This window comes from Pongo pygmaeus, chromosome 2, assembly GCF_028885625.2.
Source record: "Pongo pygmaeus isolate AG05252 chromosome 2, NHGRI_mPonPyg2-v2.0_pri, whole genome shotgun sequence".
Taxonomy (NCBI): domain Eukaryota; kingdom Metazoa; phylum Chordata; class Mammalia; order Primates; family Hominidae; genus Pongo; species Pongo pygmaeus.
The window spans coordinates 104,552,479-104,571,162 of NC_085930.1; the positions used below are offsets into that span (position 1 = coordinate 104,552,479).

General features: G+C 45.2%; 1 protein-coding gene across 5 annotated transcripts in view; it reads left to right on the forward strand.

Moving 5' to 3' along the window:
- The window catches only part of QRICH1 (glutamine rich 1), a 67,165-nt gene that overhangs the window by 13,896 nt on the left and 34,585 nt on the right, over nucleotides 1-18,684 (forward strand). For all 5 annotated transcript variants that reach the window (XM_054481671.2, XM_054481670.1, XM_054481669.2 and 2 more), the window contains one exon: nucleotides 5,237-5,566. In XM_054481671.2, coding sequence (XP_054337646.1) covers nucleotides 5,258-5,566 — 309 coding nt within the window. In that variant the 5' untranslated portion in view covers nucleotides 5,237-5,257. The remainder of the gene's footprint in view (nucleotides 1-5,236; nucleotides 5,567-18,684) is intronic.

An 18,684-nucleotide genomic window follows, 5' to 3' on the forward strand; every position in this document is an offset into this window, starting at 1 on the left:
TACTGGCTGGTAGGATTTATTTGGAGATGACATAGGCAGCAGAATTGTTTTTATCATATCTTTGGAACCTTGATTGACAAAAAATATGTTCTGGACTTTGGTATGAAATGTTGTATTCTAAAACTAAAATATTGATTAAATAGAAGTTATATTCACTTAGCTAAATGTTTGTCAGAAATAGGGGACATCTTGCTGGGCGCAGCGGCTCATGCCTGTAATCCTAGCACTTTGGGAGGTTGGGCAGATCGCTTGAGGCGAGGAGTTTGAGACCAGGCTGGCCAACATAGCAAAACTCCATCTTCACTGAAAATACAAAAATTAGCCGGGTGTGGGGGCAGGTACCTTGTAATTCCAGCACTTTGGGAGGCCAAGGCAGGCAGATTACAAGGTCAGGAATTCGAGACCAGCTTAGCCAACATGGTGATATCCTGTCTCTACTAAAAATACAAAAATTAGCAGGTCATGGTGGCATATGCCTGTAATCCCAGCTACTTTGGAGACTGAGGCAGGAGAATGGTTGGAACCCAGGAGACGGAGGTTGCAGTGAGTAGAGATCACGCCACTGCACTCCAACCTGGGCTACAGAGCAAGACTCTGTCTCAAAAAAATAAAAAATAGAAGGCTTCGGCCAGGCGTGGTGGCCCACGCCTGTAATCCCAGCACTTTGGGAGGCCAAGGTGGGCGGATCTCTTGAGCCCAGAAGTTTGAGAACAGCGTGGGCAACATGGCAAAACCCTGTCTCTACAACAAATACAGTAATTAGCTGGGCGTGATGGTACACGCCTGTAGTCCCAGCTGCTTGGGCGGCTGAGGTGAGAGGAGCAATTGATCCCAGGAGGTTGAGGTTGAGTGAACCAAGATCTTACCACTGCACTCCATCCTGGGTGATAGAATAAGACCTTGTCTAAAGAAACCAACAACAAAAAATCGGGGGTGTGGAACTTTAATTTCCTGATCTTACATAGTGAGAACTCCACAGATACTCCGAAAAATTTTTTTTTTTTTAAGATGGAGTCTCACTCTGTTGCCTAGGCTGGAGGGCAGTGGTGCAATCTCGGCTCACTACAACCTCCATCTCCTGGGTTCAAGTGATTCTCCTGTCTCAGCCTCCTGAGTAGCTGGGATTACAGGAATGTGCCATCATGCCCGGCTAATTTTTATATTTTTAGTAAAGACAGGGTTTCACCATGTTGGCCAGGCTGGTCTCGATCTCCTGCTCTCAGGCGATCCACCCGGCTCAGCCCCTCCCAAAGTGCTGGAATTAGAGGCCTGAGCCACCGCACCTGGCCAATACTCTAAAATTAATGAGTCTACAAGTAGAGGCTTAAAGGTATGAAAGTAATCATAACAAAACTAAGAATAAAAATGTGATTGGCAGGGTTTGGTGAGAGGAGGGTGATATTTAGTTTTTTATTTATAATTTTTTTAGGCTTTTTTGTTTTTTGTTTTTTTGAGATGGAGTTTCGTTCTTGTTGCCCAGGCTGGAGTGCAATGGCATGATGAAGAACTAGAGGTCAAAGCATACTTAGCTGTTTTTACTTTTTATTTTATATCTTTTTATACTATTAGAATGGTTTTTCTTAGTTGAGTTTCATATCCCTGTCCCCAACCCCCCAAGAAACCTCCAAAAACAAAAAAACTAGGTGGAATTCTATACTGAATACTGAAGAAAGCTTGTTTCTAGGAAGAAAAGTCGGTGAAATTATCCTTTACGATTAATATCAGACTTGAGGTGAGGCTTAAGCTGCCCCTTCTGAGTTTCTGAAACTTGAAAGACAAGAGTGAGGAGAAATAGGGTTACTAGGAGGATCATAGAGACTGGCTTTACTGGGCAATAGTCACGAAGATTTTTCAGTTCTGTAAACTTTGTTTGTGGTGTTTCTTTTTTCTTGTTTTTTTTTTTTGTAATTATTTTTTGTTGTTGTTTTTGTTTTGTTCAATAGTGAATTCCCATCTACTCCGTTGGGAAGCAGTGTTTCTTTGTATTGGTGTTTAGTCATTTGTCTTTTCCCAGACTTCAGACAGAAAAGGTTTTTGCTGCATGTAAAAACGCTTTACTTTTGTACCTTAAAAAAAAAATTGCTTTTTGTAGTAGCTTTGAAAATTTAATCAGTCTCAGTATATTATGTGAATGCAACTGACAGTTGAAGAAAATACATTTTAGGAAATGTAAATTCCAGCTGACCTCTGCTGCTCTTTTATAATGGAGGTGTAAAACTGAAATTATGTACCAGCATGGTAGAGGACCTGTTAATGGCTGCTCATATAATCTCTCCTTTGTCCCCTTTTGAGCAGAAGGGTATATGTGATTAGATATTAGAGTTTCATAACTTTGTAATGTTACCGGATCTCCATTATGAAAGGTGCCTTTTTTTTTTTTTTTTTTTTTTTTGAGATAGAGTCTCACTCTGGCGCCCAGGCTGGAGCGCAGTGGCATGATCTCGGCTCTCTGCAACCTCTGCCTCCTGGGCTCAAGCAGTTCTCCTGCCTCGGCCTCCTGAGTAGCTGGTATGACAGGTGCCTGCCACCGTGCCTGGCTAATTTTTGTATTTTTAGTAGAGACAGGGTTTCACCTTGTTGGCCAGGCTGGTCTCAAACTCCTGACCTCAGGTGATCTGCCTGCCTTGGCCTCCCAAAGTGCTGGGATTACAGGCGTGAGCCACCGCACCTGGCCGAAAGATGCCTTCTTGAGGAAATCGCTACTGTGCTGTTAACAAAGGGGAACTTTGATACGTTCTGTGCAAGTGTGGCAAATGAGTGCTCTCGGATCACCTAAGCCAAGTAGCCTTCTCTCAATGTGTAGTTAGGCAAAGTGTGCTTGGCCTGATGCTCTCTTTATGTGTGATGTGAACATCGTTGACCACTTAATTATTATTATTTTATTTTATTTATTTATTTATTTATTTTTAACAGATGAAAGTCTGTCTAGGTTTCCCAGCCCAAAGACCTGGTCTCAAGTAGTCCTCCCACCTCAGCCTCCTGAGTAGCTGAGACTACATGTGTGTACCACTGTGACCAGCCGATAACTTAATTTTTTTTTTTTTTTAGACAGAGTTACGCTCTGTCGCCTAGGCTGGAGTGCATTGGAGTGATCTCAGCTCACTGCAGCCTCGATCTCTGGGCTCAAGCAGTCCTTCTACCTTAGCCTCCGTAGTAGCTGGGACTACAGGTGCATACCACCACACCCAGTTAATTTCTATATATTTTTTTGTAGAAATGGGGTTTCTCCATGTTGCCCAGGCTGAGGTGGAAGGATTGCTTGAGTCCGTGGAGCTATGGATATTACAGAAACAATTGGGTGGCTCACACCTATAATCCCAGCACTTTGGGAGGCCAAGGCGGGCGGGTCACCTGAAGTCAGGAGTTTGAGACCAGCCTGGCCAACATGGCGAAACCCAGTCTCTACTAAAAATACATAAATTAGCTGGGCATGGTGGTGGGCACCTGTAGTCCCAGCTACTCGGGAGGCTGAGGCAGGAAACTCACTTGAACCTGGGAGGCTGCAGTGAGCCGAGATCGCGCCACTGCACTCCAGCCTGGGCGACAGAGGGAGACTCCAACTCAAAAAAAAAAAAAAAAAAAAGGACGGACGTGGTGGCTCACGCCTGTAATCTCAGCACTTTGGGAGGCTGAGGCGGGCAGATCATGAGGTCAGAAGATCGAGACCATCCTGGCTAAGATGGTGAAACCTCGTCTCTACTAAAAATACAAAAAAAATTAGCTGGGCGTGGTGGCGGGTGCCTGTAGTCCCAGCTACTCGGGAGGCTGAGGCAGGAGAATGCTGTGAACCCAGGCTGTGGAGCTTGCAGTGAGCCAAGATCAAGCCACTGCACTCCAGCCTGGGCAACAGAATGAGACTCCGTCTCAAAACAAAAGAAAACAAAACAAAAAAAACACCATAATTCTTCCTGTTCCACATTGAATTTCAAATGCAGCAGGTATATATGAAGCACCTACCATGGGTGAGCTATTGAGAGAGAACCAGGACATAGTCTTGTCTACCAAGAATTTAGAACCTAGGTAGAAGAAAGGAGATGTTTACCCACATATTTTATATCTGTAACATAAGGTAGAGCATCTGGTCAGTCTAGTATATCTATCCTGATTGCTCAAGGGAACAAATCACCTTTCCAGACATTCAGAATTGTCTGAGAATCCTTTTTGGCAAAAACGTTTGCTTGTTTTCTGTTACTCTTTCATCCTGCTGCTACTTTTGTTCTGGAGGCCGGGCTGTTGAAGGGAGGATGGTACAAACGTAGCAGCGACAGGGGTCAGCAGTCCACAGATTGCACACTTTTCCCTCAGGTAATGAGAGTTAACTGTACGTCTGCAGGTTAATTCTTAAGGTAAATAAATACCTGATGAAAACTTGTAGAATTTATTTCTGAATTTTAGTAGTGACCTGGATATTTAAAGCACTATTTACCTTTTTTCCAGAATTATTTTAATAGTATTAGTTACATTTATGTAGTGCTATCTATGTGTTAGATGATTTTCTAAATGCCTTATTTAATCCTTATGTCAACTGTGAGGTAAGTACTATTGTATCCCCATTTTACTCACAAGAAAACTAAGGTTAATTGACTTTTCTAGAGTTACATAATAAACGAGACATAAAGTTGGGATTTGAACCCAAGCAGCCTGGCTCTAGAGTCCATGCTCTTAACCAATAAGCTGTGTTGGAAAAGAATGTGAGCAGCATATGGCAAAATAGGATTTTTGGTTTTTCTGTTGGGAGATGAAGAACATATCCTCTGCCTCTTGTGTCTTGCCACAACTAGGTGGCATACCTGCCTCTGCTATAGGAAATACTTGGAAATAAAACATATCCATAGGAATTCCTGCCCCTAGCTTCCTCCTTGCTTGGTGTCCTCTCTGTGATAGTCACAGAGCAGTTTTGCACGTGACATTTACTGTCCAGTGCTTGGCTCTGCAGAGAAGATGGGATTGACCTAGTGCTGGGTGGGAAGTGTGTTTTCAGCCTGTTTCATCCAGTATTGTGAAGCATGTGTTTTTTTTTTGTTTTCAGTGTGATAGTTTTATTTAAGAAATGTTAATAGAAATAATTTTCAAACATCCATTAACTGAAAAAATAAGGTGGTATAATAAAACTTTATTTTTTGATTCTATATGTATACAGCTGCCCTGAATATATTCCACTCTTGTGTAAGGGTAATTGCTTCTGGGCATTTCCTCTAAAAACAGTAATATAATTTTGACTTCTGTTTATTTCTAGGAACCCTAAGGACTCTGCAATATGAATAATTCCCTAGAGAACACCATCTCCTTTGAAGAGTACATCCGAGTAAAGGCACGGTCTGTCCCGCAACACAGGATGAAGGAATTTCTGGACTCACTGGCCTCTAAGGGGCCAGAAGCCCTTCAGGAGTTCCAGCAGACAGCCACCACTACCATGGTGTACCAACAGGGTGGGAACTGCATATACACAGACAGCACTGAAGTGGCTGGGTCTTTGCTTGAACTTGCCTGTCCAGTCACCACCAGTGTTCAGCCACAAACCCAGCAAGAACAGCAGATCCAGGTTCAGCAGCCGCAGCAGGTTCAGGTATATGGGAAATGCTGAGGTGCAGCCTGTTTAATGTACTTTATTTGTTGTCAGTGTTTTAGTTAGTGGGATCATCACATCTATGTGGATGTTATAGGTTATTTAACACTAAGATTTTCAAAGTTAATGTGGACTAAATATTTTTTCTTTCTTTTCCTTTTTCTTTAAGCTTTTTTTTTTTTTTTTTTTAAAACAAACCCCAGTGTCAAGGGCTGACTTTGAATAGATTGCAGCCAGGGATCTGCTTAGCTACCTGGGAAACCCCAACCCAGAAGCAGGTCATCTATGAATGGTTTAGCATCAGGTTCAACGTGCCTTGCGTGATGAGTGAGGGGGCGGCCACCTTTCTGGCAGCAGCTTTTCCCAGGATGAGGGGCTCTCCACACCGGAACCCGGTCCCGGCACGTGACCCCGCCGGCGGCGATGTCAGTGATGGTGGGGGACTGGCTTTCCGAGGCTGACCAACACTCTGTGGTGCTGCCATGTCATTGTACTGGGGTTGTTTTCTTTGTTTGTTTCTTCTTTTTTTGAGATAGAGTCTTGCACTGTGGCCCAGGATGGATTCTCCTGCCCCAGCCTCCTGAGTAGCTGGGATTCCAGATGCCCGCCAACACACCCAGCTAATTTTTTATACTTTTAATAGAGACGGGGTTTCACTATGTTGGCCAGGCTGGTCTTGAACTCCTGACCTCGTGATCCGCCTGCCTCCTCATCCCAAAGTGCTGGGATTACAGGCATCAGCCACCGCACCCGGCCACACATGGGTTGTTTTTTTCTTTTCTATTTTGAGACAGTCTCATTCTGTCACCCAGGCTGGAGTGCAGTGGCGCATTCTTGCCTCTGTCCCCTGTGTTCAAGCTATTCTCATGCCTCAGCCTCCCGAGTAGCTGGGACTACAGGTGTGCACTACCACCCTCAGCAATTTTTGTTGTATTTTTAATAGAGACTGGGTTTCCCCATGTTGGGGTTGAACTCCAGACCTCAAGAGATCTGTCTGCCTCGGCCTCCCAAAGTGCTGGGATTACTGGTGTGAGCCACCATGCCCAGCCTTTTTTTTTTTTTTTTTTGAGTTGGAGTTTCGCTCTTGTTGCTCAGGCTAGAATGCAATGGAGCGATCTCGGCTCACTGCAACCTGCACCTCTTGGGTTCAAGCGATTCTCCTGCCTCAGCTTCCTGAGTAGCTGGGATTGCAAGCATGTGCTACCACACCTGGCTAATTTTTGTATTTTTAGTAGAGACTGGGTTTCACCATGTTGGCCAGGCTGGTCTTGAACTTCTGACCTCAGGTAATCTGCCCTTCTCAGGCTCCCAAAGTGCTAGGATTACAGGGATGAGCCACGGCGCCTTTTTTTTTTTTTTTTTGAGGGACAGGGTCTTGCTCTGTCACCTAGGCTGTAGTGCAGTGGCACAGTCACTCCTCACTGCAGCTTTGACCTCCCAGGCTCAAGCGATCATCCAGCCTCAACCTCCAAGTAGCTGGGACCACAGGCATGTACCACCACGTGCAGCTAATTAAATTTTTTTTTTTTTTTGTAGAGATGGAGTCTCCCTATGTTGCCCAGGCTGGTCTTGAACTCTTGGCCTCAAGATATTCTCCTCCCTTGGCCTCCCAAAGAGCTGAGATTACAAATATGAGCTGCCATGCCTGGCCTTAAAAATATTTTCAAGTACTGTAAACTAAAACACCACAAATATTTGGTCTTTTTTATTTGAGACGGAGTCTCGCTCTGTTGCCCAGGCTGGAGTGCAGTGGTGCAATCTCCGCTCACTGCAAGCTCTGCCTCCTGGGTTCACGCCATTTTCCTGCCTCAGCCTCCCAAATAGCTGGGACTACAGGCGGATGCCACCACGCCCAGCTAATTTTTTTGTGTTTTTAGTAGAGACGGGGTTTCACCATGTTAGCCAGGATGGTCTCGATCTCCTGACCTCGTGATTCACCTGCCTCAGCCTCCCAAAGTGCTGGGATTACAGGCATGAGCCACTGCGCCCGGCCCAAATATTTGATCTTTGCTGTGGAGAGCTGAATAGTTTAGAAATTAGAGACCTTTTGGTACTGGGTTTAGGTGTGATAGCTTCATATGACTGAGGCTTCCTTTCTTTTCTTTTGTTTTTTTTCCTGAGATGGAGTCTCGCTCTGTTCCCCAGGCTGGAGTGCAGTGGCGCGATCTTGGCTCACTGCAAGCTCCGCCTCCCAGGTTCACACCATTCTCCTGCTTCAGCCTCACGAGTAGCTGGGACTACAGGCACCAGCCACCACGCCTGGCAATTTTTTTGTATTTTAAGTAGAGACGGGGTTTCACCATGTTAGCCAGCATGGTCTCGATCTCCTGACCTCATGATCCGCCCACCTGGGCCTCCCAAAATGCTGGGATTACAGGTGTGAGCCACCGCGCCCATCTGAGGCTTCCTTTCTATTTGTGTCATCCTGAATAGAGACAGAACACAGGAGGGCTGATTTGGCTGATAGACTGATAGTGTAACATTTGAAATTAATTTAAAAATGGAAAGGCTGATGTATTTCAGTGATCTTCATTAACTTGTGTGATTCCATAACTCAGATTACCAATGGATTTCTGGGTCTGTGTTTGTTGTCTATAAGCCACAAAACGGCTAAGTGTATTTGTGGGTGCCTGTGATCCGAGCACTTTGGGATGCCAAGGCGGGCGGATCATTGAGTCCAGAAGTTTGAGGCCAGCCTGGGCAACATGGCAAAACCCCATCTCTACAAAAAATAAAAAAAAATTACCCAGTGGTGGTATGTACTTGTAGTCCCAGCTATTTGGGAAGCTGAGGTGGGAGGATTGCTTGAGCCCAGGAGGTTAAAACCAGCCTGGGCAACGTGGTGAAACCCTGTTTCTACCAAAAATAAGAAAAAATTAGCTGGGTGTGGTGATGCCCGCCTATGGTCTTAGCTACTAGGGAGGCTGAGATGGGAGAATCACTTGAGCCTGGGAGGTGGAGGTTACAGTGAGCTGAGATCGTGCCACTGCACTCCAGCCTGGGTGACAGAGTGAGATCCCATCTCAAAAAAATAAAAATTGTAAGGCACAAAAAAAAAATGCTAATTGATGATAAGCTTTCTGAAAGACGAGAAACTAGTACATTTGTTGAGAAGGTAAAATGTTTTCCTTTTTTTTTTTTTTTTTGAGATGGAGTCCCACTGTATCACCCAGGCTGGAGTGCAGTGGCATGATCTCGACTCACTGCAACCTCTGCCTCTTGGGTTCAAGCGATTCTCCTGCCTCAACCTCCTGAGTAGGTGGGATTCCAGGCACCTGCCACTGTGCCGGCTAATTTTTGTATTTTTAGTAGAAACAGGGTTTCACCATGTTGATCAGGCTGTTCTTGAACTTCTGATCTCAGGTGATCCACCGACCTTGACCTCCAAAGTACAGGTGTGATCCACCGTGCCTGGCCAAAGTTTTCCTCTTTAGAGGTCTTTATGTGAGACAACAGGCTCCTCCAGTTGCAAATGCAGTTTTCTTGCCATTGTCTATTATGGTTTAATTTCATTGTATTCTGGAAGTCTTTTTATACTAAGAGAATAGGAAAGGGACTGGAACATGCTGGAGAGGCAGGAGTATGGAGAGGTGTGCCTGGTGAGATAGAAGGTTTTCCTTTCCTTCATTTTTTCTTTTTGTTTTTTTAGAGACAGGATTTCACTTGCCTAGGCTGGAGTGCTGTGACATGATCATGGCTCACTGCAGCCTCTACCTCCTGGACTCAGGTGATGCTCTCACCTCAGCCTCCCGAGTAGCTAGGACTACAGGTGCGTGCCACCATGCTCAGCTAATTTTTTCATTTTTGGTAGAGATGGACTCTTGCCATGTTGCTCAGGCTGGTGTTGAACTCCTGGCCTCCAGCAGTCCTCATGGCTCAGCCTCCCAAAGTGCTGGGATTATAGGCATGAGCCACTGTTCCCAGCTGAAGTAGGTTTCACTGTAGCCCCTCAAAAATGCAGATGAATATATTGGAAGGACATAGCCTCTGAAGCTTCAGTACTGGGTTTAAATTTGACTTGACCACTCAATTGTTGGCATGAGCTTAATCTTTACCTCCAGTTTGTTCATCAGTTAAATAGGGATAATACCATTTAATGAGACTGAATATGATAATAAAGTATCTGGCATATGGAGAGTTTTTTTTTTTTTAATGGAGACAGGGTCTCATTCTGTCACCTGGGTTGGAGTGCAGTGGTGTGATCTTGGCTCGCTGCAACCCCAGCCTCCCAGGCTCAAGTGATCCTCCCACCTCAGCCTCCCGAGTACATGGGACCACAGGCGCACACCACCAACGCCTGCCTAATTTTTTGTATTTTTGATAGAGCCAGAATTTCACCATGTTGCCCAGGCTGAGATTTACTCATTTTTTATTTTTATATTTATTTACTTACTTTTTGAGACAGAGCCTCACTCTGTTGCCCAGGCTAGAGTGCAGTGGCATTATTTTGGCTCACTGCAACCTCCATCTCTGGGGTTCAAGCTAGCACGCCTGGCAAATTTTTGTATTTTTAGTAGAACGGGGTTTCACCATGTTGGCTAGGGTGGTCTTGAACTCCTGACCTTAAGTGATCTGCCCACCTCGGCCTCCCAAAGTGCTGGGATTATAGGCATGAACCACCACGCCCAGCCTTGTTTTGTCTTTGTAAGGAAGAAAAGGTACAGGAAAGGTAAGTAAAAGAAGGCTGGCCCAGGCATGGTGGCTCACACCTGTAATCCCAGCACTTTGGGAGGCTGAGGTGAGTGGATTCCTTGAGCCTAGGAGTTTGAGACCAGCCTGGGCAACACGGCGAAATCCCGTCTGTACAAAAGTACAAAAATTAACTGCGTGTGGTGGCTTGCTCGTGTGATCCCAGGTACTCAGGAGGCTGAAGTGGGAGGATCACCTGAACCTGGGAGGTCATGGTTGCAGTGAGCTGTGATTGTGCCACTGCACTCCAGCCTTTTACACTAAGGACAGGAAAGGCGTCTCAAAAAAAAAGGAGAAAAGAAGGCTGATTTTCTGGCTCAAATTATTCTGCTGTTTTTTACAGCTTTGACCTCCTCTTTCTTACCACGCCCGGCCAATTTTTGTACTTTTTTCAGTAGAGATGGGGTTTCATTCACCATATTGGACAGACTGGTCTTGAACTCCTGACCTTAAGTGATTCACTTGCCTCAGCCTCCCAAAATGCAGGCATGAGCCATTGCACCTGGCCCCTAGGCTGGTCTTGGGACTCCTGAGTTCAATCGAGCCACCCACTTTGTGGGTGTTTGGATCACAAATACAAAGTGTTTGGATTACAGGCACAAGCCATTACACCTGGTCCCACTTTCTCATAAGATTAAAGAGTTTGGGGCTGGGTACGGTGGCTCATGCCTGTAATCCCAGCACTTCGGGAGGCTGAGGCGGGCGGATCACCAGGTCAGGAGATCAAGACCATCCTGGCTAACACAGTGAAACCCCGTCTCTACTAAAAATACAAAAAATTAGCCTGGCCTGGTGGCGGGTGCCTGTAGTCCCAGCTACTTGGGAGGCTGAGGCAGGAGAATGACGTGAACCCGGGAGGCGGAGCTTGCAGAGAGCCAAGGTCACACCACTGCACTGCAGCCTGGGCGATAGAGTGAGAGTCTCTCTCTCGGAAAAAAAAAAAAAGTTTGGGGATTTAAGTTTGGAGAATTTTTTGAGACTTTATGTTCAAGATAAACTGATGAATGCTTGAACCTGGGAGGCAGAGGTTGCAGTGAATCAAGATCGCACCACTGCACCACAGCCTGGGTGACAGAGCAGACTCTGTCTCAGAAAAAAGAAAAGCCACTGATCGAGATCACTATTAATGTCATCTTTCTCCCTAAACTCTATGTAAATGAAAGAAGAAACAAATATAATGACATCCATGAGATACACTCAGTGTGATAGAATCATAAGAATGTATGTTTTCCCCAAGTGACTAAAAAGATACTTTTAAAAAATAAAGAATTCTGGCCAGGCCAGGCATGGTGGCTCACACCTGTAATCCCAGCTGTTTGGGAAGCTGAAGTATGTAGATGACTTGAGGCCAGGAGTTTGAGACCAGGCTGGGAAACATGGTAAAACCTCATCTCTACAGAAAAACACAAAAATTAGTTGGGCATGGTGGTGTGCACTTGTAGTTCCAGCTACTCAGAAGGCTGAGGAACTCCTTGGGCCCAGGAGTTTGAAGTTGCAGTGAGCTGTGATCACGCCACTGCACTCCATCCTGGGCAAAAGTGCAAGACCCTGTCTCTATAAAAAACAGAACAACAAAGCATTTTTAAGAGTGCTGGAAAAAATGAGTACCATTTAAAAACCACTAAATCTAAGAAATTGATAAAAGAGAATAAGTAGACAGAATTAGGTGATGAAAGGCCAGGCGTGGTGGCTCATGCTTATAATCCCAGCACCTTGGGAGGCTGAGGCAGGCGGATCACCTGAGGTCAGGAGTTTGAGACCAGCCTGGCCAACATGGTGAAACCTCATCTCTGCTAAAAATACAAATATTAGCCGGGCATGTTGGCAGGTGCTTATAGTCCCAGCTATTCGGAGGCTAAGGCAGGAGAATTGCTTGAACCTGGGAAGCCGAGGTTGCAGTGAGCTGAGATCGCGCCATTGCACTCCAGCCTGGGCAATGCGGGTGAAACTCTGTCTCCAAAAAAAAAAAAAAAAATTTGGTGACGAATACATGTAGGAAAGAACTTTTGGGGAAAGTGGGGCAGTTCTTAGAGTGCCCTAAGCTGAGAAGTAGAGGATACACAGAGTAGAAGTCCACTGGGGTAGCTTTAGAACTAAAGGTTGGGAATTGACTAGAGACTTCAAAACACACACATACACATATGTATATTTACAGCTCACATTACCTTGATGAGCAAGTTAGAGATACATTAGTTTGATGATAATTGTTACTGCTCTTTTGAGTAAGAATCATAGGCTGGGTGCAGTGGCTCATACCTGTAATCTCAGTACTTTGGGAGGCTGAGGCAGGAGGATCCTTTGAGTTCAGGAATTCAAGACCAGCCTGGGCAACATAGTGAGACTTTGTCTCTACTAAAAATAAAATTAGCCGGATGTAGTGGTACACATCTGTAATCCCAGCTACTGAAGAGGCTGAGGTGGAAGGATCGCTTGAGAATACTTTATCTCAAAAAAAAAAAAAAAAAAAAATTCCCCCCCCCCCCTTTGTATTTTCACCAACCTTTTAGAGTGCTCTTTGTGGTCCCCTCACCCACACAGATTATCAACTGTTAATGCAAGTTATAAGTGTAATTGGAGGAAACGTCCTTTTTTTCTTTAAAAAATAATTTTCGGCTGGGTGTGGTGGCTCATGCCTCTAATCCCAGCACTTTGGGAGACCAAGGCGGGTGGATCATGAGGTCAGGAGTTCAAGATCAGCCTGGCCAAGATGGTGAAACCCCGTCTCTACTAAAAATACAAAAAAGTAGCCAGGTGTGGTGGTGGGCATCTGTAATCCCAGCTACTCGGGAGGCTGAGGCAGAGAATTGCTTGAACCTGGGAGGCGGAGGTTGCCGTGAGCCGAGATTGCGTCACTGCACTCCAGCCTGGGCGACGGAACGAGACTATCTCAAAAAAAAAATACTAAATAATAATAATAATAATAATTTTCTACTTGAGGCTTTTTTGCCTTATTCAAGTAGTTCTAAAAGTCTTATCACAAATTTCTAACCTACAGGATGCTAGAGAGATGGTTTGTGCTATATGATACCTGCAAGAGTAGTTTTATTCCTTTCTACTTAAAATTTAAATTTTAGCCAAGTTTGGCTGGGTGTGGTTGCTCATGCCTGTAATCCTAGCATTTTGGGAGGCCAAGGCGAGTGGATTGCTTGAGCTCAGGAGTTCTAGACCAGCCTGGGCAACATGGCAAAACTCCCATCTCTACCAAAAATACAAAAAATTGGCCAGGCATGGTGGTGCATGACTGTGATCCCAGCTACTCAGGAGGCTGAGGCTGGAGGATCACTTGAGCCCAGGCGGAGGTTGCAGTGAGCCGAGATCGTGCCACTGCACTCTAGCCTGGGCAATAGAGCACAGACCCCATCACAAAAAAAAAAAAAAGAAAGAAATTTTAGCCAAGCTTGGCTCTGTCGTCCATGCTGAGGTGCAGTGGCATGATCACAGCTCATTGCAGTCTGGACTTCCTGGGCTCAAGTGATCCTCATGCTTCAGCCTCCTGAGTAGCTTGGACTACAGCTACTATGCCCAACTAATTTTTTATTTTTTTTATTTTTTTGAGACGGAGTCTTGCTATGTCACCCAGGCTGGAATGCAGTGGTGTGATCAGAGGCTCACTGCAACTTCAACCTCCCATGCTTAAGGGATCCTCCCACCTCAGCCTCCTGAGTAGCTGGGACTACAGCTACAGAGTAGAGTGGCACAATCATAGCTCAGTGCAGCCTTGAACTCCTGGGCACAATTGATCCTGCCATTTCAGACTCTGGAGTAGCTGGGACTACAGGCATGCACCACCAGGCCTGGCTAATATTTTTACTTTTTGTGGATAGAGGGGTCTTGCTATGTTGCCTAGGCTGGCCTCAAACTCCTGGCCTCAAGTGATCCTCCTGCCATAGCCTCCTGATTTAGGATTACAGGCATGAGCCACAGCACTTAGCACCTCATTTCATTTTAATTTCAAGTAAAATGTAAAACTTTTTTTAAAAAAAGATGTTGACAGTTGTTGTATCTGAATGATAGAATTGTTGTGGGGGTTTTTTTTGTTTCCAAATTCTTTTTTTTTTTTTTGAGTCTTGCTCTATCGCCTGGGCTGGAGTGCAGTGGCATGATCTTGGCTCACTGCAACCTCTGCCTCCTGGGTTCAAGTGGTTCTCCTGCCTCCACCTTCTGAGCTAATTTTTTTTGTATTTTTAGGAGAGACAGGGTTTCACCATGTTGATTGGCCAGGATGGTCTCAATCTCTTGACCTCGTGATCCGCCTGCCTTGGCCTCCCAAAGTGCTGGGATTACAGGCCTGAGTCACCACGCCTGGCCTTTTTCCAAATTCTTAATATGATTATTTAGTAATTTTCTACCCAATGAAAAAGTTTGGCTCTTATATAAATTTAAAAAATTGAAGGGAAGCAATATAAATAACATTTAATTTCTTTTTTGTTTTTTTTTTTCGAGACAGAATTTTGCTCTTTCACCCAGGCTGGAGTGCAGTGGCGCTATCTCAGCTCACTGCAAGCTCTGCCTCCTGGATTCACACCATTCTCCTGCCTCAGCCTCCCAAGGAGCTGGGACTACAGGTGCCCACCACCACACCCAGCTAATTTTTTTGTATTTTTAGTAGAGATGGGGTTTCACCATGTTAGCCAGGATGGTCTTGATCTCCTGACCTTGTGATCTGCCTACCTTGGCCTCCCAAAGTGCTGGGATTACAGGCGTGAGCCACCACACCCAGCCCTTAAATTTACTCTTAACTCTTATTCCCCTAATTTTAAATTCTTACTGTTTTGGATATAAAATGACATCAGATTATTTATAATTTTGTTCATTTCTGGAGTGATGGACAGGTGCCACCACTTAGGAGGTAGATTGGGAGGTTCTAACTCCCTAGTATTTCTGCTAACAATAGCCATTAGCCACATTAGCTATTTAATTGTTTATTTTGGAAGCTTGAGCATTGATAAGTAATTTCTCTCTTTCTTTTTTTTTTTTGAGACAGAGTCTTTGTCGCTGAGGCTGGAGTGCAGTGCCGTGTTCTCGGCTCACTGCAACCTCCGTGCCCCAGGTTCAAGCTATTGTCCTACCTCAGCCTCCTGAGTCACTGGGATTACAGGTGCACACCACCAAGTCTGGGTAATTTTTGTATTTTTATTAGAGACAGGGTTTAACCATGTTGGCCAGGCTAGTCTCGCACTCCTTACCTCAGGTGATCCACCTGCCTTGGCCTCCCAAAATGCTAGGATTACAGGCATGACCCACCTCACTTGGCCTGATAAATGATTTCTAAGGAAAATCAATTGATCAGATAATAACTCATTTTAAAAGAAGAAAAATCATCTGGGTGCAGTGGCTCATCCTTGTAATCTCAGCACTTTGGGATGCCTAGGTGTCCATATCACTTAAGGTCAGGAGTTCGAGACCAGCCTGGCCAACGTGGTGAAACCTCGTCTCAACTAAAAATATGAAAATTTGCCAGGCACGGTGGCAGGTGCCAGTAATCCCAGCTACTCAGGAGGCTGAGGCAGGAGAATTACTTGAACCCGGGAGGAGGAGGTTGCAGTGAGCCAAGATTGTGCCACTGCATTCTAGCCTAGGCAACAGAGTGAGACTCCTGCCTCAACAAAAAAAAAAAAGAAAAGTAAATTAAGAAATACAGTAAAGCATGAAGCATATGAGCTATGATTCAGTGATAGTAACCAGATTTTTGACATTTTGTTTTAAGCAAGTGGTATTATAATTTAAAAACATACTATGTGTTTAACACAATAGTAGTGGTTCTCTTTTTTTCCTTACCCTTATTTTTTTCTGAGATGGGGGTCTCACTGTCACTCATGCCAGAGTACAGTGACACGATCTTGCGTCACTGCAACCTCTGCCTCTTGAGTTCAAGTAGTTCTCCCACCTCAGCCTCCTGAGTTGCTGGGACCACAGTTGGCTCACAACCACGCCTGGCTAATTTTTTTGTATTCTTGGTAGAGACGGGGTTTCACCACATTGCCCAGGCTGGTCTCGAACTCCTGAGCTCAAGCAGTCTACCAGCTTTAGCCTCCCAAAGTGCTGAGGTTACAGACATGAGTTACCATTCCTGGCCAGCAGTGATTCACAAATGGTAGTTCAAAAGACTCGTAGGGGTCTGTAATCCCAGCACTTTGGGAGGCCAAATCAGGAGGATCATGAGTTCAGGAGATCGAGACCATCCTGGCTAACACAGTGAAACCCCATCTCTAATAAAAATACAAAACCAAAATTAGCAGGCGTGGTGGCGGGTGCCTGTAGTCCCAGCTACTTGGGAGGCTGAGGCAGGAGAATGGCGTGAACCCGGGAAGTGGAGCTTGCAGTGAGCCAAGATCACGCCCCTGCACTCCAGCCTGGGTGACAGAGGGAGATTCCGTCTCAAAAAAAAAAAAAAAAAAAGAGACTCCTGGTAGCCTCCAAGCACCTTTTAGGGTTCCTCAAGGTCAAAGCTGTTTTTATTACAATGCCAATGTATTATTTGCCTTTTTCACTTTCATTCTCTCCTGACCATGTACTGGAGTTTTGCAGAGGCCGTGTGTGATGTATGATAGCACAACAGATTGAGTGCAGAAGCAGATAGGAGAATTCAGCTACCTTATTATATTAAGTCAGCCATTAAAGAGGTTTGCAAAAATGGGTCAGGCGCAGTGGCTCACGCCTGTAATCCTAACACTTTGGGATGCCGAGGTGGGCAGATCACTTTGAGCTCAGGCGTTCGAGACCAGCCTGGCCAACATGGCAAAAACCTGTCTCTACTAAAAATACAAAAATTAGCTGGACATGGTGGCATGCCCCTGTAATCCCAGCTACTTGGGAGGCTGAGGCAGGAGAATTGCTTGAACCCTCAAGGCAGAGGTTGCATTGAGCTGAGTGAGCCAAAATTGTGTCACTGTACTCCAGCCTGGGCAACAGAGTGAGACTCCATCTCCAAAAAAAAAAAAAAAAAAAGAGGTTTCCAAAAATGTAAAACAATGCAATTCTTATTATAATTATTTTGGCAAATAGTTATTTTTCATGAGAATATGTTATTTATGTTAACATATAATGGCTTTATTTTTGTTTGTTTGTTTTTTTCTAGAACAAGTCTTGCTCTGTCCCCCAGGCTGGCATGAGTGACGTGATCTCGGCTCACTGCAACCTGTGCCTCCTGGGTTCAGGCTGTTCTCCTGTCTCAGCCTCCCGATTAGCTGGGATTACAGGCATGCACCACCACACCTGGCTGGTTTTTGTATTTTTAGGACAGACAGGGTTTCACCATCTTGTCCAGGCGGGTCTCGAACTCCTGACCTCATGTGACCCTGCCTGCCTTGGCCTCCAAAAGTGCTGGGATTACACGCATGAGCCACTGCATCTGGCTTTATCTGATTTTTAATTTTTTTTTTGTTTTAGTGTAGACGGGGTTTCACCGTGTTAGCCAGGATGGTCTTGATCTCCTGACCTTGTGATCCATCCACCTTGGCCTCCCAAAGTGCTGGGATTACAGGTGTGAGTCACCGTGCCTGGCATGATTTACAATTTTTAAAATTCCTAGTTTTGGGCCAGGCGTGGTAGCTCATGCCTGTAATCTCAGCACTTTGGGAGGCTGCAGTGGGTGGATTGCTTGAGGATATGAGTTCGAGGCCAGGTTGGCCAATATGGGACAACCCCATCTCTACTAAAAATACAAAAACAAACAAAAAAAAACAGCCAGGCGTGGTGGGCACCTGTAATTCCAGCTGCTCGGGAGGCAGAGGTAAGAAAATCGCTTAAACCCGGGAAGCCAAAGTTGTAGTTCCAAGATCACACCACTGCACTCCAGCCTGGGTGATAGACTGAGACTCTATCTCAAAAAAAAAAAAAAAAATTAGGGCCAGGCATGGTGGCTCACGCCTATAATCCCAGCACTTTGGGAGGCCGAGGCAGGCGGATCACCTGAGGTTGGGAGTTTGAGACCAGCCGGACCAACATGGAGAAACCCCATCTCTACTAAAAATACAAAAAACAAAAAACAACAACAACAAAAAAACCAGCCAGGCGTTGTGGCGCATGCCTGTAATCCCAGCCACTCAGGAGGCTGAGGCAAGAGAATCGCTTGAACCCGGGAGGCAGAGGTTGCAGTGAGCCGAGATGGCACCATTGCACTCCAGCCAGGGCAACAGAGTGAAACTCCATCTCAAATAAAAAAAGAAGAATTAAAAAATTAAATTCCTAGTTTTAATTTAGAGTACAAGTAAATATTGCTATATATAACCTATGTAAACAAGTTCTTTTGGGTCTTCAATATTTTTTGACCAAATTCAAGTTTTTTGGTGTTAGAGTTTCACTTTGTTGCCCAAGATGGAGTACAGTGGCACGTGCCGTTCATAGTTCACTGCAGCCTCAATCTCCTGGGCTCAAGCAATCTTCCTTCCTCAGCCTCCCAGGTAGCTGGGACTACAGGTGTGTGTCCA